We start from the raw sequence: 23427 nt of genomic DNA on the forward strand, positions 1-23427 counted from the left end.
AGTCAACATATAGACAAACAAGCGTTTTTTTTTGGGACATCTTACACGTGTGTGTTCATAACGCAAACGTTGCACGAGAAAAGCACATACGGTACTGTATACGAGTCTCAGTATAGCAGTGAAACGATATCCTGATGGATGGCTTGTGGTGTGGAAGTAAATACAGACTCAGTTGCAAATGTTTGAAATGCATCCCTGCGGTGACGAATGTCATCACATATTAAAATTTTCATTCACGATCCAACCTTTCTCTGTCATTAGGCTTTGTTTACCTTCCAGCAGCTTCCATTTCTCAACCCAGATTCATTAGAGCGCTCCACCTCGAGTTTTTTGGGGTTCTCTCTCTCTCGAGGGAGACCGGCAATGCTGATACATTTTTACGCAGCACTCGAGGGAGATGCGGAAGGGGAAGTATGTCCTGGGGTGAAATGGAAGGCGGTTATTAACATGTGCTGCAGCACTGGCATGCAGCAACAAATCGCGTCCGTGTAATAAACGAGCCGGGAGTTTATCATGTGTTTACTGTCCGGCATGTTTCGTGCACTTTTCTGTGTCACCTGACCACCTTAACAGAAGTTGTAGAAGAACTCACAATCTTGATTTTGCAAAAACTGCTTATTGATCCAATCGCCTCGATTTAAATAAAAAAATAAAAAAATAAAAAAAATCGATTTGATTTGATACAAAAAGGCCCAATTGCAGTACTAACATTTGGGGAAATTGACAAGGCTCCCTTTGCATTTCATTTGAACAAAAAATCAGAATCAGAATTATCTTTATTTGTCAAGTACTGAAAAAAAAAAATGTCTAGCGCTTCCATTGAGGCCAATCGCTGCCATGGACGAGGTGCTTTAAGCAGCCTCACCAGCGGCTTTATTTTTTTTTCCCAAAGAGGAATCAAAAAGCAAATTACTGCACCGGACCGACACACTATCCCAACCGTCCTCCCGTTTCATTTTCTTGCAATATTTTTTGGTCTGGCGTGTCAGCTTGACACGGGCACGCGATGAATCGTCCCAGTTGTATTCTCTCTTTTGCTTACTCTGCCCTCACATCTGTCAAGCTGTCATCAAAGTCTCTCTGGCGACCTTGTTAGGTCCATGGGAGTGGAAAAAACACACCCCACCCAACAGGCACTCGGCGTAACCCCGATGTGCCAGGGGGAATGATAGATGTCTGTCTCTTGGAAGACATCCCAAATGTCTTTCTTGTCTATGACTGCTGAATTATGAATGTCACGTTCAGGTTAGTAAAATTTACAGGAGACAATAGGATTTTTTCTATTTTCACTACTTTTGCCGACATAAGGAGTAGAAACAGTCTTTTTTTTTTTTTAAACAAGCATTATTACTTCTCCTTAATATTATACAGTGTGTGCACTTTTGTCACCTCATGTTCAAGTCCGGTAATGCAGATGCAAATAAATCAGAAAACCCCTCAGCTGAATTTTCAATGCTACAACCAGTGAAAATTTGGCTCCCCCTGCTGGTTGTGTCAAGAATAGACCCATGCAGATAACTGCATAATTCAAATATGATCTACTTGATATGAAATTTGATACTGCAGCTTTAAAGTACTTTTGGAAACCTTACCTAGTGCTAACCAATTAAAGACTGCATTTTAGTCAACAAACAATTAGGCGTGTTTCTAATGCGCATGCTGATAACGTGAGACATTTTCTGAAAATAAGAATATTGCGTGAATCAAAAGACAAAAGCAGCGTGTTATCAATTAGGGCTTGTTGGAATGGGGAAGGGAGAAATGGTGAAAACAATGAAGGGATGGAAGATGCGGGAGGAGGGAGAGGGCAAGGAGGAGGGAGAAGGAGAGAAGGAGGAGAAAATAAGAGGACAAAGGAGTCGTTAAACAAAAGCAGGTTCGGACAACGGCAAAAGTGGTGAGTATTATCTCCTTTTTCTCGGGGAAGCTAAAAAGCAAATATATGCAGGAGAGTATTTATATTTAATCATGTTTGTGACGGATTGTGATGTACACGCTTCTAATTGAAGTTAATCATGAGAAAATAAGAGATTTTGCACAGTTTCCACCCTAGTTATGTTTATATATATTGTATATAGATTCAGTGACAGCTAATCATCCCACCAACCAAAGCACAATAAGAGAATATGCGCAAACCAATTGGAAAGTGTTGATTTGTCCTAAAAAACTAAAAAAATCTGGAAAAGAATGTGCAAGTGTTACGGAGGAAAGGGTGGAGGGGTGCTCATATTGGGCACCCAAGGAAAAAAAAACACATTCTTTCGAGAGAACTCACAACTTGGACTAAGTTGCTCTGACACATTGCGAGAGGAATGATGCAGTGCGGTAAGCGAGAGAAAACAACTCGAGTTACAAATGGGAAAAGCTTTAAAAACATGTTAAAAAAAACAGCAACAACAAAAAACAACTCTGCACCTCAACAGTTTAGTGTTCACTAAACTACACGACAAAGCAAACCTTTCCTTACATTGGAGGTAGAGAGAGCAAAAGCCGGTGGGTCATATGGGGCCTCGTTTCTATGGCAACCGGTGCAAGACCCCCTGAAAATATAACTCATATGGACCTTATTTTTTCTTGAACATAACTAAGTTGAGATGACTAATTAAAAAAGGACACTACAATATGCTAATAAAACTTGCATAAGAGGTTATTGACAATTTCAACTTTGAAAAACCTTTCGCTCTGATCAACCAATCAGAGGACGGAAAAATGCTGTGGTAAAATTATTAACAGTTTCAAAAGCTTCAAGCTTCCATTAGAAAGAAAAAAAAATGCCAGGAAAAGCCAAGCAGAACAGCTGAACTTTATTTGGGATTAACCAAGGGCACTTTAAATGGTGGCACTAATGCTTATTTAATATGAGATTGAATGTGATTGCTTTAAATGTGAACACGGGCACATCCTCGGTTATAAGAGGGTGTGCACACTTAAGCAACTGCAAGATCTCAGTTGTTTATTTCTCAATTCCTCTAAAAGTTTCTTTGAAATAAATTTAAAAAAAACAAACAAGTTTTGACGCTTTTTTTTTTACATTGACATTTGAACAGGGGTGTGTAGACTTCTTATATTACATTAAAAAAAATAATATATTGAACTTTTTTTTCCTCTTCCCTAGTTTGTCAAGCTCACCTTTCGCAATGGGCAATCTTTCAGTGGTCCTGCTCCTCTGCGGTCTCCACGGTAACACTGCCAAACAACATACAAATCATCTCGTTTAACTAGAATGCCATTGTGTTTTTTATTTATATATTTTTAAGTTAAACCCCCCTTATGTTGTTTTTTTTTTTTTTCCTTCGGGTGTGTTCCACAGCACTCACAGCTGTAGTCCAAGCCCAGGAGAGTGGTAGCGTTGCTTTTGAAGTATTCTCTTAAGATCAGGACATTGCTTTTTATGCACTGTGACTTCACTTTTTTTCTTGTCTCCAGAGACCACCGAGGCACCTGTAAAGACCCCCCCGTCAGCCAGTAAGTGGGCCACCACAACCTGCCACGTTGTTTTAATAAAAGTAACAAAGGACGAATACATTATTAGTGTACTTCCGAAGATGGGCTCCCCCCCCCACCAAGTAATATTTTACTGTTACTCCGTACATTTGGAAACAATCACTTGAGTATGTTCGGTGTAGTTCAATCGAAGTCTTAAATCCTTTTTTTATGGAAATCATTTCTAATATCTATTTTTTTTCAGAATTCCGCCAAATGTAATGTGGTTGAAGACGATCCTTCCTTCAAAAAGCTTTAACATGGACTTGTATCGGGCTAAAAACCGGGCCGCTCTAAAAACACGTGAAAAGTTTAAAACAACATTTGACACAGTCTTTCTCTTTTTTTTTTTAATGTTGGTATATCTTTGTCTTTTAATCCAGTGACCCAATTGACGTGATTTTAAAGCAAACACGTAGCCCCGTTAGCATACAAAGGAAAACACGTGCTAGCAATTAGCATCCATGTGTCGGTGTTGTTAAACTTTAGCGACGTACATCTAAAAACAAACAGCGAAGAAACACATGTAGGAAGATAATAACAACACTCACAGGAATATATTGTTGCTCCTCGAAGCATGATTAGCATTATTGCCGTACTGAGAAGCCAAGGCAGGAGCTGAGACTCCGGTACAATATATTCACGTCTGTCTTATACTGCCCCCTAGAGGACACAAGTGTACATACTAGAATGAGCATAACAAGGGCATTGAAGGAGAAAGTGTGGCAAAAACAGTTTTGTTTTTTAAAATTACATTTTATGATGTCATAACTGTTTTTTTTCTTCTAAAGTATAAGCATGACATGTGTGATCATGTAGACTGCAGGGAGGAGATGTACCCTTGCACCAGGATGTACTCGGTCCATCGGCCCGTGAAGAGCTACGTGGGCGGGCGCTGCATCCACAGGTGTGCACCTGCCAAGGGATTTACTACACAGATGGCAAAGATCAGTAGTGGGTGTACCCAAATATGTTCATTTATTGACAAAGAAAGATGTTTTTTTAATTCCTCTTTAAAATGTAATTCCTAAAATGGATTTGAATTAAAATGTAAAGTAGTTAAAAGTGTTTATCTTTTCCCCCCAAAAAATAATTTGAATTTTATGACCTTTTTTTTATATAAGGAATAGTTGTGACAATGAAAAAAATATGGGTTTAATGGATTAATTAGAATCTGTATTTACAGTCTCATTTTGAAATAACGAGACCAAGACGACAACTAATAATTAGTATGGACTGTCATAGAATGTCATCAGCAGTTTGCAAGAGAGAGACTGGGAGAGTCACAGAAAGGAATAGTAATGCAATTCCTTAGAAGATTTTCATACATCAAACAAATAGAAAAAAAAAAGTATTGAGCAATTGGACATTCAAGAAGTTTACAGGTCAAATCACATTCACCATTTTAGGCTCATCCTGAAAGTTCAACATAAAGCTGACTATCACTTACTTTTTTGTGAGTGGCATATAACTCCTTCCCGTTTGTGCCTCAGCCTCCATCGCGTCTACGTGATCAACAACGAGATTTGCACGAGGACGGTGTGCGAATTTGAGGAGAATCTCAAAGGTGAGCCAGCTGCTTTTTAACCACCCCTCCCCTCCATTCCCACTAACACGCATCTGTCCGCCTTCATCCGACAGCCGAGCTGTGCCGAGAGCGGTCCGGGTGGCCCAAGCGCATTGAGAGGTCATCTAATAGGAAACGTTGTCGCAATCGCCGCGGCAACCCCAAAACCTCGGAAAACAAGGCCCAACTGGGTTTTTTGTCTCGGCGCCCCGTAAAGACGTAACTGCGGGGACGTTCTCAGCAAAACAGTCCATAACACTATAAATCTCACGCTCAACATCGGCGGGGGTCTCTTCCGCTTTTCACACATATACGCGTGCTGAGTCATACCTTTATGTGTCCGAACTTTTAATTGCCTGTGCATTTCATGGATCATGTCCAGCAGGCATAATGGCCCTTTCGAAAGGTGCTATGGAAAGCCGTTGGAGCATTTATGACATACCCAATTTAAGGTCTGCGTATTTTGTACTCACCAGTCGATTCAGTGCACTGGAGGAAAGACATCTTGCGAAAAATGTGGATTCCACCACCAGTGCCAACGAAAGACAGCCATTTGAGAATTTATTCTATATACTTGATACACAGCTTCAGGTCCAACTGTAGACGCTTTGCCATCACGACGAGGACAATTCACACACAAGTTGAATTACTATTTGATATTTTTGGTATTAGGGCTGGGTTTAAAAAAATAAAATAAAATAAAAAAAAATCAATTTATCGATTTGAATCGATTTTCCTTTTCATAGCCCGATATCGATACTTTCTGCGAGTGAAGCACGAGATAACTAGTACAATATCAGCATGCACTTGTCAACTAGTGCAGCTTTGTAGAACGACTAACAGGTACTAGAATGACAAAGTTGTCACACAAGTGAGGGCAAAGAATGTACTAGTGCAAGGACATGACGGACTTCTCGTTTGGTTCAGGGTATGACTCCAAAAGACTTTTTTTGGTAGGTTTTGGGCAGTTAGATGTAAATCCCAATTTTTGCAGATCTAGATGAAATTTTCAACCAGAGGTGCATTGGTAAAAATTCATAGGAGGCGCTATTGAGTAATTTTTATGAAACTGCACAATGACCCTCTAAATCAGGCGTGGGCAAACTACGGCCCGGGGGCCACATGCGGTCCGGTAAACATTTTAATCCGGCCCGCCAAACTTGAAAAAAAAACTAAATGAATAAACCTTGTTAATGTTTTATTTTCTAAATACTGTGGTGTTTCAAAGATAGATATTTTGTTGTAATGCTTTTGTTCAATTTTATTAAAAATTAAATTTATTTTTTTTTCTCAGATGAGGTGAGGTGACCAAAACACTCCATCCATCTGGTCCTGGTCCGGCCCCTCTGTCAAATTTTAGAACCCATTGTGGCCCACCAATCAAAATGTTTTCCCACCCCTGCTCTAAATTTTAAATCTTTTCCTAGGATTGATTTGTGTTTCATGAGTTTTTGCCTAGTTTTAGACCCTTAAAAACAAAATGATTTTCTTTTGGCGCGTCGCCACGGCAACATGGCACAATGGCTACAATTTGTATTTGTAAAGGAAAAAAACTTTACTTGCTTGGTGTGCTTTTCGCAAGGTTTTATATCAAGTCCTGTCATCGCACCCGCTTTGACAACGCAAGGCGCTAACTAATCCACGTATTACACGCACTGTTGTATCCCATCGCTTAAACCGACGCTTGGTTCCGTTTCCTCCCACATTTCCTTGGTGCAAGAAATAAAATACTTAAAAGTTGCATTCTTTCTGTTGTATATTTATCTTTGCATATTCATTTCCATACACAACAAATCACATTAGACGGTAAAACATTTTGTTAAGGTGAACGTTTGCAAGTGCCAATCAATCAACATAATCCAGCTGCATGTACACAACGACGTCACAATAACCCAAAACGCTTTTCACAAACAAAAAGCTTGGTCCCAACAATCCAAAATTGAACACTTTCCATCAAAACCCCGGAGTTCAAATGAGTTCGGTAGCACACAACCTCTTAGGTTGTCAGATGACGACCACCTCCAAGAATGACAGGCGATGACTTCACTAAGCGGGATGGAGCTCGTGATGGAGCATAGCTGACATCCACAGCCACTAAATCACAAATCTTTTAGATAGGCCGGGCACATCCAACTTGGCTGCCTCCTTCAAACTCTGTACTGATTTATTACTGCGGCTAGTTTTAAGAAAGCAGCTGCTCTATCATGTCTACTACGTACACTGAGAGTATTGCTGTTGTGCCCTAAGAGTCCACTGGAGGGGGCTATAGAGCAGCACCACTTGGGGAACCCACTCAAGTTCAAGTTTCTTTCAAGTAAAGATTATGGTGGTAAACCTCACGGAAAAGAGTAATACAACAATGCCCCAGTGTTGAATTAAGATGTACTAACAGACAAAGTGCATATAATTAACCCAGCAAAGGGAACAAAAAAAAATAAAGAAGCTACAACACAGACGCAGGATTATGGAAGCCCATTATTCCCGGATTTTTTTTTTTTTTTTAACAAGCAAAAACTGTCTCTGCCAGTGGATTTTTTGTGGGGGGGTCAGAAACCCGTGTTCGTCAGTGTTTTTTTTTTTCGCCCTGGCGCAACCTGGCCGTTTAGGAAAATTAAAGGAGAACTTTTTGCAGAAGTATACAATACCTTCATAAAGTCAACTTTTAGATTCCGGTTGGGTGTAAATGTCTCAATTATTACGGATGGGCTTGCGTGTGAAGATGATCGAACTGTCACAAGCAGAAAAGGTCTTCACAAACTGTTAAAAATAAATAAATAATCCACTGGCGAAAATTGATTTCTTAGAACTAAACCCCAAAAAAAAAAAAAAAACTTTTTGGGGAAAGGGCTTCCATAACCAAGAGACAACTGGGGATATACACGTTGCAAAATAAATATTCTCTGTACAGAAACTGCATTCATTGTTACATTTCCTTCATCACATTTCTATCGAATGTTCACATTTAAATTGAGGGAATAAACATAAACAGTGACGAGTGTTTTAGTGTTAGGCTTGAGACTAACAACATTAGAACTTAAATTGACTAATTAGTACAGTACACATGAGGTGGCGGGAGGAGGAGGGGAGGGTAGCGTGAGGGTGTACCCTGCTCGGCAGGGAGCGGTAGGGACCCCCCTCAAAGGGGAAAGCAACGACGCCAAAAGTGCTGCATAATGTTACTGAGAGAGAGAGAAGAGAAGAGGGAGGAAGAGCCAAGCGGGACTCAGCTCACTTCGGGGAGTCGAAGTCTCCCCACAGGTCCGAGCCGGCCGTCACGGGCGGATTGGACGGAGCCACCAAGTTGGAGTTGCTGGAGTCCAGATTCAGCAAGCAACCTGATGGGGAAGAGAAACAATAAAACTTTCATTTTTTTTCAGCGAACAGCTGGGCCAGGCAAACAGAAAAAAAAAAAATACTGAGCATATTTTAGTGCATGTCAAATAATTAAGATATTAAAATATTTATTTTTAAATGCGATAAAAAATAATGCATCATTAATTAACATTTAATTAATTAAAGTGGAATAAAATGATTTGAAGCACAGATGCAAAATTGGACTAATATCGTTGTCAATTAACCAAGTGTTTAATGAGAAATAATCAGTAAAACGTTTTCAATAAAGCAAATTTAAGAAAAAGCTGTGAAAATCAAGCAAGAAATATGTCAGGACTCTTCCTAATGTAAATATTCAGAATCAGAATCAGAATCAGAAATCCCTTTATTGTCATTGTACTCAAGTGTGCAACGAGATTAGAGAGCTCCCCTCTCCAGTGCAATACAACAATAATTCAGATAAATATATAACTTAGATAAATAAGAGAATAGTTAGTGCAATGGAAGTAATACTGGATAGGATATATAAAAACACATCACGTTGCTGTTCTGCAAGGTAAGGGTGGTCGTGTGTGTGTGTGTGAGAGTTTGGAATGGAGATGGCTCTTGGAAAGAAACTGTTTCTCAGTCTATTAGTCCTTGATTTGATGCACTTGAATTACATAAACTGAATTTTAATCAGAATCACTGGATTGAAAAAAGGAATCCGAACGGTACAATTTGAATTCAAATATATTAGTTTGGAACTGAATTTAAAATTATGAAATATATTTCAGTTTCTCTGAAACTATATTTGACCTTCACTAAAAATGCCATTCTGTCCTTTTTCACATTCAATTTTCGAAATTGAAATTCAGAAGGCAATCAGCATCTTCATTTTTGAGCAGGTGACACGCGAGGACTCTCCACAAACACAAATCTCCTAAGCACTTCTTCACCTTTACGTTACTTTTCTTGAACTTTTGTGGCAGGGATGAAAGTGGAATTCCTTTCAAACATAGCAACGGACGGTGTCGTGTTAGGAACATAACAGACCGAATTTCATTTGTTTAGACTGGCTGCTCTGTCGGGTCACTTTAACTTAAAAGGAGCATGGATCCGAATCGGCTCCATATGGAAACCTTAGTTGTAATTTGGGACGGAAACAAAAATTGAACCAGGTGGTCAAGGAATTATTTTTGAAAGTCAGGTAAAAAGCTCATTCATCCCAAATCCCAGTGTGTGTGTGTGTGTGTGTGTTAAACCTTGTAGTGCTCCTCACTGTGGTTGCAAAGCCCCATTGGCAACAGCTTGCCGCTAATACGCAGAGGCCAAGGTAACGTACGCCATTTGACAACTTCTTTCAACAAATAAATCACTTTCCTCAGCCCTTCTCCATAAACTGTGAGTCAGCTACAAGACAGAAACGCGCTAATGGCTGGGCAGTTGGGCATGTAGTCTCTCCGCTAACAGCTTGAGCTGGTGGCTATATTAAATGTATAAAGATTACAAGGGGAAAAAAAAAACAAAAAAAAGAAAAGGTGAGATGTTAACTCAACAGTAAGACACCTGGTAACCTAAACAGTACCCTCTTGTTTCTCCTGAGATCACAAAATACTTCTGACATGAAAGGAAAACAAAAATACAAGAGACGGGCAAATTGTCCGTATGACCTCTACCAGCGTTTCCACGGAGGCTTACAATTACCTACCTGTGTCATTTCCTCCCACAGATGGCTGCGTGTTATGATTATTAGATCGGGAGGACGGGGGCGGGGCTAGCCTGCCTCCAGGGGGAGGCGGAAGGAGTCCTAGGCCACCGGAACTCTGCGGACGAGTCCTATCCTTTTTTTTGGATTGCTGCAAGGGGGGGGGGGACATTTGGATAAGTGCGTGTCGGACTGCTTCATTTCACAGTGGTACCCTGAGCAGGATCCAACTAATTGTCTGATATTAGCTCTTTCAAAAATCGGGTAGGGAAAAATAAACAAAAATAAAATAAATTAAAAAATAAATTTAAAAAAATTGGTCCAGTTTTCGATATTAGCACTTTTAAAAATGCGGAGAAAAATAATAGCTAATTAAATGAAGAATGTTTTTTTTTCAAACACATTACAATGCAAGTAAAAAAGTACGACATTTAAATACCCTACCTCCCAAAAAAAAAACAACTGAAAATAATTGGCCGATTTTTGTCGATTTTTTTCTGTTTTCAAGTTTGACAAATACTAAAGGGCAAAGTACTGTAAAACAATAAAAATGCTCTGCCTCGAATTCATATCTTTATTGTTGTAAACATTAATGGAGCCAAAAAATAAGCTCTATTATTAATTACATTTTGTTTTCATTAATGCACCAATTAATGAATTTTATTGTCAAATATTGGAATTGACCTAAAAAAATAAAATAAATTCCTCATCTGTGCACCTTACTGTTGATATAATTATATAACTTGCCACAATTAAGTAAATCAAGCCACTCCCGGGCATCTATATGAAGAAATACCGCAACTATTTCAGGAATTCAGTTTGCTACATAGTTTCATTCCTACAGAAGTGTTGTAATCAAAATTTAAACACAAGTTGGAACATGCTATACTCTATCATGAAAAAGTACAAAACATGTCGAAGCCATGAACATAAAACATGACATCGTATCCAAAGAAAGTTACCCCAATATTGAGCGTGATGGTTTGTCCCTCTTTGAAGCCCAGGTCAAGCTTCGGAACGGACTCTGGAGCCTGCGCTTGTTTGCTGAATTCATCTTCTTGCTTTACCCACCTTCACAAACAAATAAGGAAAAACAGTTATTGAAGTTACATTTCATTAAAGGCATTTTTTTCTAATCAACTATGATGATTTAACTTTCAAAGGCCACATACTTGAAATGGTCCTGCAGTGCAACGTTGAAGTCGAAGGCATCACCCCGGTCTCCAAATCCGATACCGATGAAGGCACTGCGGCCTGTAAAAAAAAATGTCATATTACGTTCCAGAACGGTAGAAGTAAGTAATTCCCTATCTTTAATGTACTTAAGTATAGGAAGTAAGAGTAAAACATTTTTTTTTTTTTATCGAAACCACATCGGGACAAACAGGACTTTTTTTCCCCATTTAATGTTCAACGGTACATACAACATACACGCAAATAGAACATATTATTGCAGAAGCAATTTCTGACTTGCGTTCGCCTAATGCGCACAATAATTGCTGGTGGGCGGTGAAGTAATGCCAAGGTTACCCTCATTCAAATAAAAATTATAGGGGAAGAGTTAGCCAAGGCCAACTCAACGCTACGTAATGTTTAAGATTTGTATCATTACTTCTGTGGTGTCACTGCCCATTGTTGACATTTGTGGATTTTTTTTTTTTTGTACACGCAATTCTGTCAAATTCATGCAGCTTGTTCAATTTGTTCCATCAGCGAAAAACAGTATTGGTCGCTTGAAATGTACATGTAAAACAGATAAATGATTTGAATCGGAATTTCCCTGCCGTGTACGCACCGTTGTCATCCTGAATGCGGAGCACAAAGTACCGGCTTGAGTCGCTCACTGTTTCCACGGCGATGCCGGGATACTCATCCACCGGAGCCTGAGCAAACAGCTCCCCTGCACATTGAACCGAAAAGAAATCGTGATTATTTTGAAGGTAAATTTTCTGATGACAATCTGAAGCATGACACACAATTTACATATTTTTTTCAACTGTTATGCTCACTGTACAGTTAGATAGAGTTTTGTGAATGTTGTTGTGAGCACAAGAAATTCTAAATCTAAATCTAAATCTAAATGATAAACCCAGCTTGTGTATCACCTCAAAAGAGGCAAACGAACAAAAGAAGATATTTGGTTGACGGGCGACATCAGACAATACCCGAGTAACAGCTGCTTCTCTCTCACCGGACATTTTGTCCTCCAGTTTGACATAGGCGACTTTCCCCCGAGCCACTACTCGCATACGTCCCGACCAGTCGGGTGCGTCCAGCTTCCAATCAGCGGCCCTGAGAAGGGGATGCACGAGACAGAATGATTGCAGGTAATGTGTGCGCAGCAATGAATGGATGCGTGTTGTTTCGGGGCCTTCAGTGGGGACTAACACAACTGAATCCACCTTTTAATAACACAATGATATCGCAATGAGAGAACCCATTATACAGAAAACCAACACGCAATTGAACAATTCAGAATACCATTTACCAGGAGCCTAACCTTTAAGCATTAGTTATCCTAAGAAGCATGTTTTTTGGAATGTGAGACAAAGCAATAACAACCTGAGAAAACCCATGCAATCACAGGCGAACATGTAAACTGAGGCCACACAGGAAGATCTGAGCCTGAATTTGAAATTCCAACATCAGAACCGTGTGGTGGATGTGAAGCTAAAAAAAAAGCTCCATATAATACACCACTTAGAAGGACTGGTTAATAAATATATTTATGTGTGCAGATCACGACAGATGTGTTTCGCGAGTTAAACTGGGCTTGCTTTGACCAGCCAATTAGAGGTCAGAAAAATCCTGATGTCATCCAGGGACAGTTCACTGGCCTTGAGGGGATGAATTTGAAATACGAGTGGTTAAAGAAACAGCATCTTTGCTAATATTATTGAAGTTAAAGCCAGCACTACTGATTTGAAAAATTGGGCAAATTGGATTCACATTTTAACTCATGGAGGCTAAAAAGAGAATGGATATATCATGTGTACGGTAATATTAGCCAAAATAAACGCTAAAAACACATTTTTATGGCACAAATATCAGAATTTAGGCATTTGTGGCATCAATGGTTAAAAAAAAAAAACGTGACACAAGCTGTGAGTAAGGTGCATCTCAATGCAGTCCAGCCGAATTATGACGTCATCGGTCCGCATATAGTGACCAATCGGGTGTTATGTCCACTACTATGCAGCTGGAGTGGATCGAAATCTATCAAACAAAATTGTCTCACTACTTTGAGATAATAGCTCGACCACAGGTGGCACAGATAATGCCAAATGAACATCAAACGCCTCGAGACTAGTTGAATAAAAGGATGCTATCCATCTTTGTGTACTAAATCTAAATGAAGGAGGAAATCACATTTATCAGGCGCTTCACAAATACTTAAATAGGACGTGCATCATTTTTCGTCAGGCATGTCACTGGACAGCCGCGGATATAGCGCCAAAAACAGCGTTGAGAGATATTAATTACGATTATTTCTAAGAACGAATTATATACGGAGTACTAAATAAATAAATAAAAATACCAATAAATTACGAGAATGCTAACCAATAGCATGAAGCTACATTGGGTCGGCTAGCAGGTAGCGGCTTGTCCACTGACTGACAGCTCGCGGGCATCGTGCCCTCGCGGTCAGGCCTCACCTGATGGCCCGGTTGGATGCTCGCGGAGGGATTCGGTACACGTTGACTTCTGGTTTGACGCAGAGGACAGACTCGTACTCGAACTGACCCTCCGTCGCCATCTTGCCTTGTTATTCCGTCGGTGTGCGCCGTCGTCGCCGCCGCTGGTGGTGATGGTGGTAGTGTTGTGGGTAAGTCCGTGAGGTCAAAGCGTGGCCGTAATATATCTAGTAGTAGCGCAATTTATTTTCTTTCTTTCTGCTCAGGCGCTATTGTGTGGCAATATGGTAGATATTAGGATGTTGTGGACATTTTTTGCCCGCTTGTGTTTAACTCTGAAGACCCTTATTGATACTTTTGTACTCTGCTGTAACTGAACGATTTTGTGTGTCACTTATGACACACATTACGGTTTTATCAATACGCAGGGATTGATGCCAGTGCTCTGCAGAGATAGATGGCACATTTGTGCCCAGAGGGGAGAGCACAAATAGGTACAGGACACTTTTTTTTTTAATTAAGACATTTTGCAGTGCGATAATATTATTAGTATTCAAAACTAATTGTCATTTTCAGTCAAATGGAATAAAATGAGAACAAAAACAAAATAAAATTTCCTTTTTAACATAAATTAACCCACGTACTTGAATATAACAAAACATGTTCCCTCTTATAATGTCAGATTAGGCATAGAAAGGGAACAAAGAAACAATATTTCTGTACTAAGGTAAATTCAGCATCTAAAGAATTCCAAAACAAATGCTAAACTAAAAAAAAAAGGGGCATTCTTTTATTATTTCTGCATTTGTGAATGGCTTGTGCTTACCCAAAAATCCGTGCCATGTTTCGTTTACCAGCGAACTTAGAATTTTGTGAAATCTATACTCTTAGACTTGGACTCCCCATTGAAGACAAGTGCTGTTGACAATGGATGGATGGATGTTCTTCAACTGACTTCAAATCCACTCAGCCATTGAACGCTGTGTTTATTATTTGGCATTAAGGATGACCTTTTTGCTGAGTAACATGAAAACTTGACTCATAATTTTTGATGACAAGGTCGATATTTTATTTCGTCTGACCATATTGCATCGACACAGCAAGCAAGCAAGCAATATTCTTTCAAGCCTTGCTACAACGAAAGCATTTTTTTCCCTTTCTCAGTCTTAGTTCAGCAATTGTAGTGATGGGCCACTGTAGATAAATGTTTCACAGTCCAAGAAGCTTGAATGCATCTCTTAAATCAATATCATGAGGCTGAAAAAGTTAGAATTAGTTGTTTGAATTTAATCTCTTTCATTTTGCGCAATTGTGAATTTGCCGCTGTACCTGGAGGATGCGATTGAGTTTCCTGGACAGTCTGACAGAGTTCTGATGAAGGTCACCCCAAGCCTTGAAGTTGCTTTTCTTGCGATCCACAAAGGTCTGCCAGCAGTAGTAGTAGTCTAAGGAGAATGGAACAAAAACAGTCAGTACTTATGGCCTGGGAGGTTAAAAGAAAATGGCAGCTTATTCCTATGGGATTTTTTTTTTCGAAATCGCTTGAATGATCGTGTCAACTCTATATGATTATTTCAAAATACCATTGTAACCCATGACAGTAACTTGCACTCCCGCTTTCTGCAGCAGTCGCAGGCCCTCTCTCTCCTGGCTGTCCTCCATGTCACAGAAGTAGAGGCGGGCCACGAAGATCCTGAGCCGAAGATTGGGCATCCGGCTCAGGAACTGGGACAGAGCGATGGAACAGTTTGCGCAGGGAGACCAGGAACAGAACCAAGTGATGGAGTAGCTCCGCCTCCTTTGGCCTGCCTCTCCGCCACCCCAGACTCCAGGGCACAAGGCTCCCAGGTAGCGCAGAAAGAGCAACTACAGATAAATGGAACATTGAAAATATTACGGTGGATTAAAAAACAAGTCTGTTCAAATGAGTTTTTTTGTTGTATAAAAAAAACGAGACCAAGATATATATATATATATTTATTTATTTATTTTATTTTATATATATTTTTTTAATTTATTTAATGTTTTTTTTTTTTTTTTACAATTTATATTTTGTTCTCTGCTTTTATATTGGAACTAATTAATTCACTTGACGTGATAGGAATTTTTTTTTTATGAATTTAGAACGATTTTTGGAGGTTTCACTGTACTTCAAACTTGTGTGTGTATTGAATGTAATTTAGTCAGTATTTTTATTTATTTATTTTTTTAAATCTTAGCAGGCCTCCATCATTTATTCTTCCATACTCACCTCTACGTGGCAGCCATTTCGATTACGGAGGTGTCCAAAGTCAAAGGACAACGAGTCCGGCCCCACTCGCCTCTTCACGACAAAGCACAGGTAGGTTTCGTGGCGGCCCTTAGCCCAGCGCATGTTCTTGTAGTGGTAGATGAACTTTTTTGGGGGCAAAAGCACACTGGCGCAAAGGGAGATGAGTTATCATTTACATAAGAAGTTGAGTTTTGATTGATACACATTTACAGTATACAAACGCATTAATTTGACATTTAAATTTATTATCGTGGTTTGCAACGGCATGCATTGCATCATTCAGTGGTTCATCATCGTAATCAGGAAAGTGCTTTTTTACGATGTCATAAGCAACTGGATACAAAAACGAAATGTACGTTCATTATTAAAATGAGGCTGTCATTTTTTTTTGGGGCACATGTAAAACTTGTGGTTAACCAAAAGCAAGTAATGGACAGTAAGAAGGCATTTTCAACTCTTCTGGTCTCGCTTTCACTCGTTTCATTGAAACCAGATTGTCATTACTCAGCAAGACTGAAACCTCAACTGATTACCGATCGTTTATAACATGTGAAAATGAAGATTCACCCTCTGGGGATCAACCATAGCAGACCCGATAGTGACTTAATTACAAAAAAAAAATATATATATATATTAAATATATGTGTGTATATATATATATATATATAATAAAATAAAAAATACAATATTTAAAAGGATAAACATTTTATATCTAAACATTAAACGGTGTTGAAGGATTTGTTTTGCTCACCTGTCTAGTTTTGTAATCATTTCGAAAGACGCGCTTTCTCAATCGCTGGGTGTGGGTATTAAATGAAGGTGAATGAGAAAGAGCGAAAGTGTGTTTGTGTGCGTGTATTTCTGTTTGTGTGCGTGTATTTCTGTTTGTGTGTGTGTATTTTGCGGGAGGGAACTGAGAACCTACATCTCATCATAAACATCCTGCATCCAACAGACGCAGCTTCTGGTTGGACAGAAAGATTTTTTAAAGTTCGATTTTAGGGGCGTGACGCTATGATGGTTTGTCTATTCCATATGTAGATTTCAAAGAAAAAAAGAAATCACAATTAAACTCACTTGCGGGCCTAATCCGGCCCGCAGGCCATATGTTAGACACCCCTTATTTAGTGCATTTCTTTGGAACCAAAGTGCGAGCCTTTCTGTGCCGCACACTTTTCTCCAGTCCCACATGCTACCACAATTTGGTGCAACCATAAGCATGCCCAGACCTCAGAGAACTGGCACGTAGTACCTCGCCCTGCCAGCTGGGTTTTCCCAAACTGTCAACTCTCGCCCGGCACGTCTGCGAGACTGCACGTCCCGGCCGCAGCCTCGAAGGCACGGTCGCTCCTCGCCAAATCAGGGTGTGTTCAAGTCAGCTCCGGTCTTTTCTCTCTTTGCTCCGACTGTCTGTTCCAGCTCGAGCCCAGCCCACGACTCCCCTCACACTCTTTTGCGCTGTGCGGTTGGGGGAATTCACCCTTTCCCAGGGTGGTTGTTTTTTTCGGAGCTCAATTGTGTGTGATGTTAGCCCTCCGGATAGGCATGCCATTTGCACAGATGACGTGCCACGCATCATCTGGTATAAATTTATCTCATTGATCCTATTATTGTGCGGCGGCCTAATTTTAGTCTGATTCATGTGTGCGACCTCACTTCATACTGCATTACTTGACAGTGCTCTAAGCCCGACTTCTCTGCTCATTTGATCTCACGCGCCTGGTTTGTGTACTCTCTGCCCTCAAGTGGCAAATGCCAAACTAAACTGTATGCAACCACTTCCCATGTTGACCACATTCGACCGAGGTCATTTTATCACGCACTTCCGTATTGTATCTTGTGGGAAGAAATGGAAAAACAAATACTTGTTTTTTTTTTTTTTTTTTTACTGTACTTGAGTAGATTCTTCAGACATGTCCTTTTTTTTGTAAATTTAATTTTATTCCAGAAACACTTTATTTAGTCCCAGCAGACAGAGTAAAATCTGAGTCTAAAATATTCACTGTAAATTTGATAAGATAATTTCAATTTGTGAAACCACTTGACGAAATACACTTGAGTAGATTCTACAGATTTTCTTTCAGTGTACGAAAGTTATTCTGGATCTGGAGGGAGATAATCTCATTTGAGCTATTAACATCCTTCAAAGGTACATTAAATCACAATCTGACAAGGAAAAATGTGGGAGCTAGTCAGATGTTAAACAACATGCTAGTACTTTTTTTTTCTTTTTTTATTTCTTTGTTCGGTAAGTTTTTGTGATACAAAAAAAAAATTAAGACCAAGACAAATCTTTTTAAAACATTACACATGAGTTGTACAAGTTATTGGTGAAGTTAATGGTGGGAAAAATGTTTTGAATAATTGATCTTGGGGCTTTTGTCTTGTTATCACCCAAAAAAAAAAGGTATTTGAACAGGGGTGTGTAGACTTTTTATAGTGTATTTATTGCAAGCTAATTGAAGAGGAAAACTATTTTGTTGGTAGTGATGTTTGTTTTTGGTTGTGAGATCATGTCAAAATAGATATTATACATTAGCAACAGGGGAAAAAAATGTAGTTTTACTTTTGCGCTTTCTAACTTTTACTTAAGTACAGGAGTTCAATCAGTACTACTACTTTTACCAGTATTTATTTTTTTGCACAAGTTTACCTGTACTTCAACTTAAGTACAGCGTGATATACGTTTGCCACCTCTTCTCCTGTGTACATTGATGGAGAAGAATCTACCAGCCAGACATTGCATGTATTTAACCCCTCGCCAGGGCCCGAGCCCGAGTGTAGGAAATGCAGAGTCACTCTTTCCAAGCACGCCCACGCCCTGCGCGCGCTCGCACACCAGCCATACCGTGCAGACGCACATGACCACAGTCGCAAACACACTTTCTTTCCAGTGTGTGAACTCACATCTGTTTCCTGACAACAATAATAGCCCCAGATCGGGCGGGCACGGGCGCCCTGCTAACAGGTGTCTGCTCTCCGGCAGTCATGCGGAAAAGAATCCGACGACGGCCGAAAAAGTACAAACGCAGCTTTGACACATCGAAAATATCTGACCAAGCATTTACTAACAACAGTGCCGCGTTACTGGGTGTTGAAGCTTTTTCATCAAAGATAATTAAAGGACAGTGGCTGCCAAGTGCAGTTTGCATGATGGCGTTTGCGGGGTGTGTGTGTGTGTGTGTTCACGTCAAGTGAGATTATGAGGGGCTGTCAGGATGATAGTGGAGAATTACGTCTCATACACACTACTTGGGTTGTTTGATATCACATTTGTGCGAGTGTTGACTCACCGATACCGAGTACCGATACCTCGAGTGCTTTTGATTATATAAAATCCAATTTAAGACAATGACAAAAAAAGTTGTGAAGACCTTTCTTTCTGACGCACATGATGAACTGACAACTACTGAGAGGCGGATTTACTCAATGTCAGTTTTTTTTTTATTTTTTAGTATAGTGCCTTGGTATCAGTAGCCTGAAAAATACTGATAACTTATAACAGCTGTGGGCAAACTACGGCCCGGGGGGCTCCATGCGGCCTGTTAAACGTTTTAATCCGGCCCACCGAACTTGAAAAAAATTAAATGTGTCACGAGTGAAAGGTAAACGTGTCTCCCCTCACATTAGCATGGCACAAACATCCTGTCTGTGCCGCGGTCTGGAAGCTGCGGGCAGATTGATGCAACGCTGCACTGACACCATCTGAGGTTCGTCTAGTCGTGCGGGATTTTGGCAGCGTGCGAGAGTGGACGCTCGCGTCCAACGCTGGTCGGTTTGTTTATCCATCTGTCAGGGAACCACTTGATTTCGGAGCATAAGCACAGGCCAGAGAGGGAACTCCTTAAATTGTAGGGCAGAGTTAAAATTATCATCAACTTTATTCTTATTGGTTACTTTGTGAATAAATCACCATGGTGACAACCACAATTTACAAACTAAGATGAATGCAGGAAATTTCCTTTTTTTTTTTCTTTTTTTTGTGAACGTAACGGATGGCCGTCATGTAGTTGGCGGATTTGGTGACGAAAGTGACAGAAGACTGACTCAAAGTGAGGAAAGATATCACAGGATTGTGGAGGTGTAGCAAATGTTGTGGCCAGTTGGTGTACAGTCGAGAATATTTTCATGTTTGCTCACCATCCCTTCATGCAGTGGTTCTCAAATGGAGGTATGCGTACCCCTGGAGGTACTTGAAAGAACTCCAGTGGGTACGCAAGATTTTAAATAAAACAAACCGGCATGCAAAAATCCTTTAAAAAGAATTATTGAATATATAAAATGTTTCAGGACAACAGAAGTTCAGAAAACAACTTTTTATATTCAGTAGGTTATTCATTTTCATTATTTTAAAAACCCAGACATTTTTTTTTTTTGTACCCAAAAATGCTTTACACTGGTTTAGGGGTACTTGGCTGAAAAAAAAAAATCACAGGGGAACATCACTGAAAAAAAAGGTTGACAACCACTGCCTTAATGTATAAAACATACTCAAGTACAAAAAAAAAAAAAAACATTGAGAGGACGCTTGAAGGTTTTGTTTAGCAGGTGAGAAGTGGTCGAGAAGCAGCGCATGCGCACGAAGGCATTCTGCACACTCACCTAAACCACAAATACTTCCTATACAGTATTTTTCTTCCTGTCTACAGTACAGTTTCATATTACTGTGCGGAAATGCACAAAGAACTTCACGCACATTTCGTTCGTTTCGTTTCAATTTCAACTTTAGTCATCTCCCTGGGTTTCCACTCAGTCCAGTTAACAATCACATTTAAAAAAAAAAAAAATTAAAACAGTCCCGTTACTTAAATTCCTTGCGTTTATTGGTTGAGTCACTCTAATATGATTTTTAGAGTCAACATGCAATTAGCATATATAAATAACAATGAGCTATATTTCTTGTTTGCTAAATATATGCTAAAAACTCCCTCAAATTTGCAAGCTCTGGATTGCCGCTAGATGATATTTGACAAAATTTCTAATGTTGTATGGCAGCAGCAAGTTTCTCGGTCGACCGGATACACGTCATCAAAAATAAATAAATAAATAAAAATGGATAAGTAGACAACAGACTAGGTAATAAATATGCGTATAAATAATACTTAGATTTCAATATCCTTACATGGAGCAGCCGTCGCACTGTTTTCTGCGTCCCTTTGCGTCCATCATGTCTGGCGGCTACGCCCATCACAAGTCTTTGTAAAACACCTTGGTGAGTGGATATCCCAGAAAGCCTCTCTCCGGAGTCTCCCGCAGTCCATCGTCATCGGCATCCTCACATTCAGCCTCCTCCCCGGGCTGCAGGTAACCAAGTTTCCTGAAGAAGACCTCGCCCACCTTGGACGGGTAGGGCACGTGGGCGTATACTCGGAACGCGCCCGTTTCTCTCTCCTTGTGCTCCAGGCTGTGGACGAAGAGGCGCGCCAGGCCCTCCCTGCGGTACCAGCTTCCCGTCACCAGCCGACAGAACCTCCTGACGCCGGCTCGCTTCTCGCTCTCTCGGAAGAGGCAGCCCAAGATTTCGCCCTCGCTCTCCGCCACCCACACCAGCCCTGCGGCCTGCTCCCTCTCCGGCGTGATCGTCTCTGATGAAGCTTCCTTGTCTTTTTCATTGGCTCCAATTCTGCGTCCTGGCTAAATAAGATGGTAGGGAACAACGACAGCAGTGAATCGTCGCTTATTGGGGGAGATATGTTCTAGAATAATCAGCACGACTGTGTTTCTCTGTATATTTGCGATTCGCAGATTCACCAAAGTACAATAGTGCTTTGAGATAGAAGAGACCCAATTTGTGAGTTTTTTGAAACAATGAAGACATTGGAACAGATTAATAGCATTTCCATTCATTTCAATGGGGGAAAACGATTTGAGATGCGTGATTTAAGTTACAAGTGCGGTCATTGGCCCAATTAAACATGTATCTCAAGTCTTGTGACTTGTTTGGTTCCCTTTTGTGGCATCTTTGTGCCAATAAACTACTGTATGATGAATGAACAAAATCAGTGCTTTTAGGCCATTATGTTGATGTGGGGAGCTTCATTTAGACAAAATCAGTGCTTTGCTGCCATCTTGTGTCATCAATAGACAAACCTATTTTATAGGAGGAGGCATCCTTTTTTTTTTATATGCTGTATTTAGTGGAAACCCATTCCAAAAAAAATTTAAATTACACGATGAAACAAAATTTAGTTAGGGTTCACGGTCGCTAATTTTACAATTAACATTTGGTCCCTAGTGACCCATTTAACCAACCTTCTTCATCATGACTTTCTTGCCACTGATCCGAGAGTAAGGATTCTGTAGGATCTCATCATGCGTCCCCCGGAAACTGCTGCCCACGTAGTCCCAGGAAGGGCGGCTGCAGCCCAGAACCCCCGTGGAGCGCGGTATGGTGATTTTAAGGTAGATGATGAGCAGGAAGACGGGAAGGGTGAGGGCCAGGATGAAGGAGTGAATGAGGCAGCGCAAGGCGGATGAAAAGACTGCCAGGATGAAAAGGCAGAGCGGACGAGTGAGGATGTGCAGGATGAGGCGGTTTTCCATGCCCTCGCAGCCCTCCTGCAACAAATTCATTTGGATTTAGATTGATACCATTGCAGTGTAAATTCATGCACTTAAAATATTGTGATGCTTTCCAAATATTACGCACCTCACCAGGGAAGTTCGATGGAACAACCACAATTTTTTTTAATACAGCTCTTGTATCAGATCTCATAAGCTTTTCCAGGTATAGCAAATATTGTTCCCAGTCAGGTGTGTTTAATTCAACAAACCTTAATGAGACCTTTGACCATCTCGACGTCGTCCTCCTTCATCCTCCTCAGCACTACTTGATCCAGGTCCAACCTGACCATGATTACGTGGATTTCGTGTATCAGTCACTTTGTCACAACATCCGCAACTGAATATGCACAGGCTCTAAAAAAAAAAAAAGGGATTCGGGTTGAAGTGACAAACACGCAGCAATTCGAACTGCATACAATTAAGATTAATTGCACTGTAGCCAGTTATTAAGCGTCAGAGACTTCAGACACGTCAATATTATTGACATTAAGAACATATTATCTCACAAAACAAATTTATTATACATCGTGTACTAATGCACAATGCTGGGTTTTTTTTTTTGGTCGCACTGAGGAAATTGATTGACCATTTAAGGCGAAGTCGGCAGTCGACGTGATTTTATGGTTGCTAACCAGACAAAACCCACACTGCCTCCAGCCCAACTTACCTTTTCCACGCACGGCCCCAAAAACGTTGGAAAAAAATGGGAGAAATATATATTATGTTGTGTAGTCCGTGGAGTGTTGCTACATTGGCTTGAAAGACCGCTGAAGATTATTCGTAGAGGTGCTATTCTGGATCCACATTTGTTCCGTTTAATTTTACGGTAGCGTGTCCAACATGGAGGTTTACGTCGTTTTCGTACGTATCTTCCACAATGCGTGGA

The 23427-nt window shown here is 40.2% G+C and overlaps 5 protein-coding genes and 1 long non-coding RNA gene across 9 annotated transcripts in view; 2 read left to right on the plus strand and 4 right to left on the minus strand.

Moving 5' to 3' along the window:
* Window positions 1-4149, minus strand: part of epn1a (epsin 1a) — a 29110-nt gene extending 24961 nt beyond the window's left edge. Inside the window, exons 1-3 of one of the 2 annotated variants that reach the window (XM_088306054.1) lie at window positions 4035-4149; window positions 3318-3441; window positions 3130-3186 (exon numbers count right to left, since the gene is read on the minus strand). The gene's annotated coding sequence lies outside the window, so the exon portion shown is untranslated. Of the gene's footprint in view, window positions 1-3129; window positions 3187-3317; window positions 3485-4034 lie in introns of both variants that reach the window. The other variant, XM_088306055.1, reaches the window with a different exon arrangement.
* mfap5 (microfibril associated protein 5) lies at window positions 1818-6791 on the plus strand. Of its 2 annotated transcripts, none has more exons than XM_088306067.1 (7): window positions 1818-1897; window positions 3116-3180; window positions 3311-3343; window positions 3427-3465; window positions 4303-4390; window positions 4977-5050; window positions 5125-6791. In XM_088306067.1, exons 2-7 carry the CDS (start codon window positions 3138-3140, stop codon window positions 5271-5273), a joined length of 426 nt encoding a protein of 141 aa, XP_088162193.1. In that variant the 5' UTR covers window positions 1818-1897; window positions 3116-3137; the 3' UTR covers window positions 5274-6791. The 2 variants fall into 2 exon arrangements, with proteins under 2 accessions (XP_088162193.1, XP_088162194.1); XM_088306068.1 differs by having other exon boundaries at window positions 6345-6791.
* Window positions 6789-13921, minus strand: necap1 (NECAP endocytosis associated 1). The gene is made up of 7 exons (XM_088306063.1): window positions 13727-13921; window positions 12262-12362; window positions 11866-11970; window positions 11243-11324; window positions 11033-11141; window positions 10074-10221; window positions 6789-8385 (listed from the first exon to the last, which is right to left on the minus strand). Exons 1-7 carry the CDS (start codon window positions 13825-13827, stop codon window positions 8279-8281), a joined length of 753 nt encoding a protein of 250 aa, XP_088162189.1. The 5' UTR covers window positions 13828-13921; the 3' UTR covers window positions 6789-8278.
* Window positions 13540-23427, plus strand: part of LOC148328731 (uncharacterized) — a 52787-nt gene continuing 42899 nt past the window's right edge. The window contains exons 1-3 of the long non-coding RNA XR_015845558.1: window positions 13540-13896; window positions 15332-15553; window positions 15925-16046. This is a non-coding gene — a long non-coding RNA (uncharacterized LOC148328731). The remainder of the gene's footprint in view (window positions 13897-15331; window positions 15554-15924; window positions 16047-23427) is intronic.
* Window positions 14864-18967, minus strand: aicda (activation induced cytidine deaminase). 2 transcript variants are annotated; one of them, XM_088306071.1, is made up of 5 exons: window positions 18885-18967; window positions 15957-16122; window positions 15289-15571; window positions 15035-15150; window positions 14864-14962 (listed from the first exon to the last, which is right to left on the minus strand). In XM_088306071.1, exons 1-5 carry the CDS (start codon window positions 18965-18967, stop codon window positions 14915-14917), a joined length of 696 nt encoding a protein of 231 aa, XP_088162197.1. In that variant the 3' UTR covers window positions 14864-14914. The 2 variants fall into 2 exon arrangements, with proteins under 2 accessions (XP_088162197.1, XP_088162196.1); XM_088306070.1 differs by lacking the exon at window positions 18885-18967 and adding an exon at window positions 16729-16757.
* nat14 (N-acetyltransferase 14 (GCN5-related, putative)) lies at window positions 20229-23372 on the minus strand. Its single transcript, XM_088306853.1, has 4 exons — window positions 23209-23372; window positions 22751-22895; window positions 22230-22535; window positions 20229-21611 (listed from the first exon to the last, which is right to left on the minus strand). Exons 2-4 carry the CDS (start codon window positions 22829-22831, stop codon window positions 21165-21167), a joined length of 834 nt encoding a protein of 277 aa, XP_088162979.1. The 5' UTR covers window positions 22832-22895; window positions 23209-23372; the 3' UTR covers window positions 20229-21164.

This window comes from Idiotropiscis lumnitzeri, chromosome 10 (assembly GCF_059441095.1).
Source record: "Idiotropiscis lumnitzeri isolate Australia: NSW breed Sydney's pygmy pipehorse chromosome 10, RoL_Ilum_1.0, whole genome shotgun sequence".
In the NCBI taxonomy this organism is placed as follows: Eukaryota; Metazoa; Chordata; class Actinopteri; order Syngnathiformes; family Syngnathidae; genus Idiotropiscis; species Idiotropiscis lumnitzeri.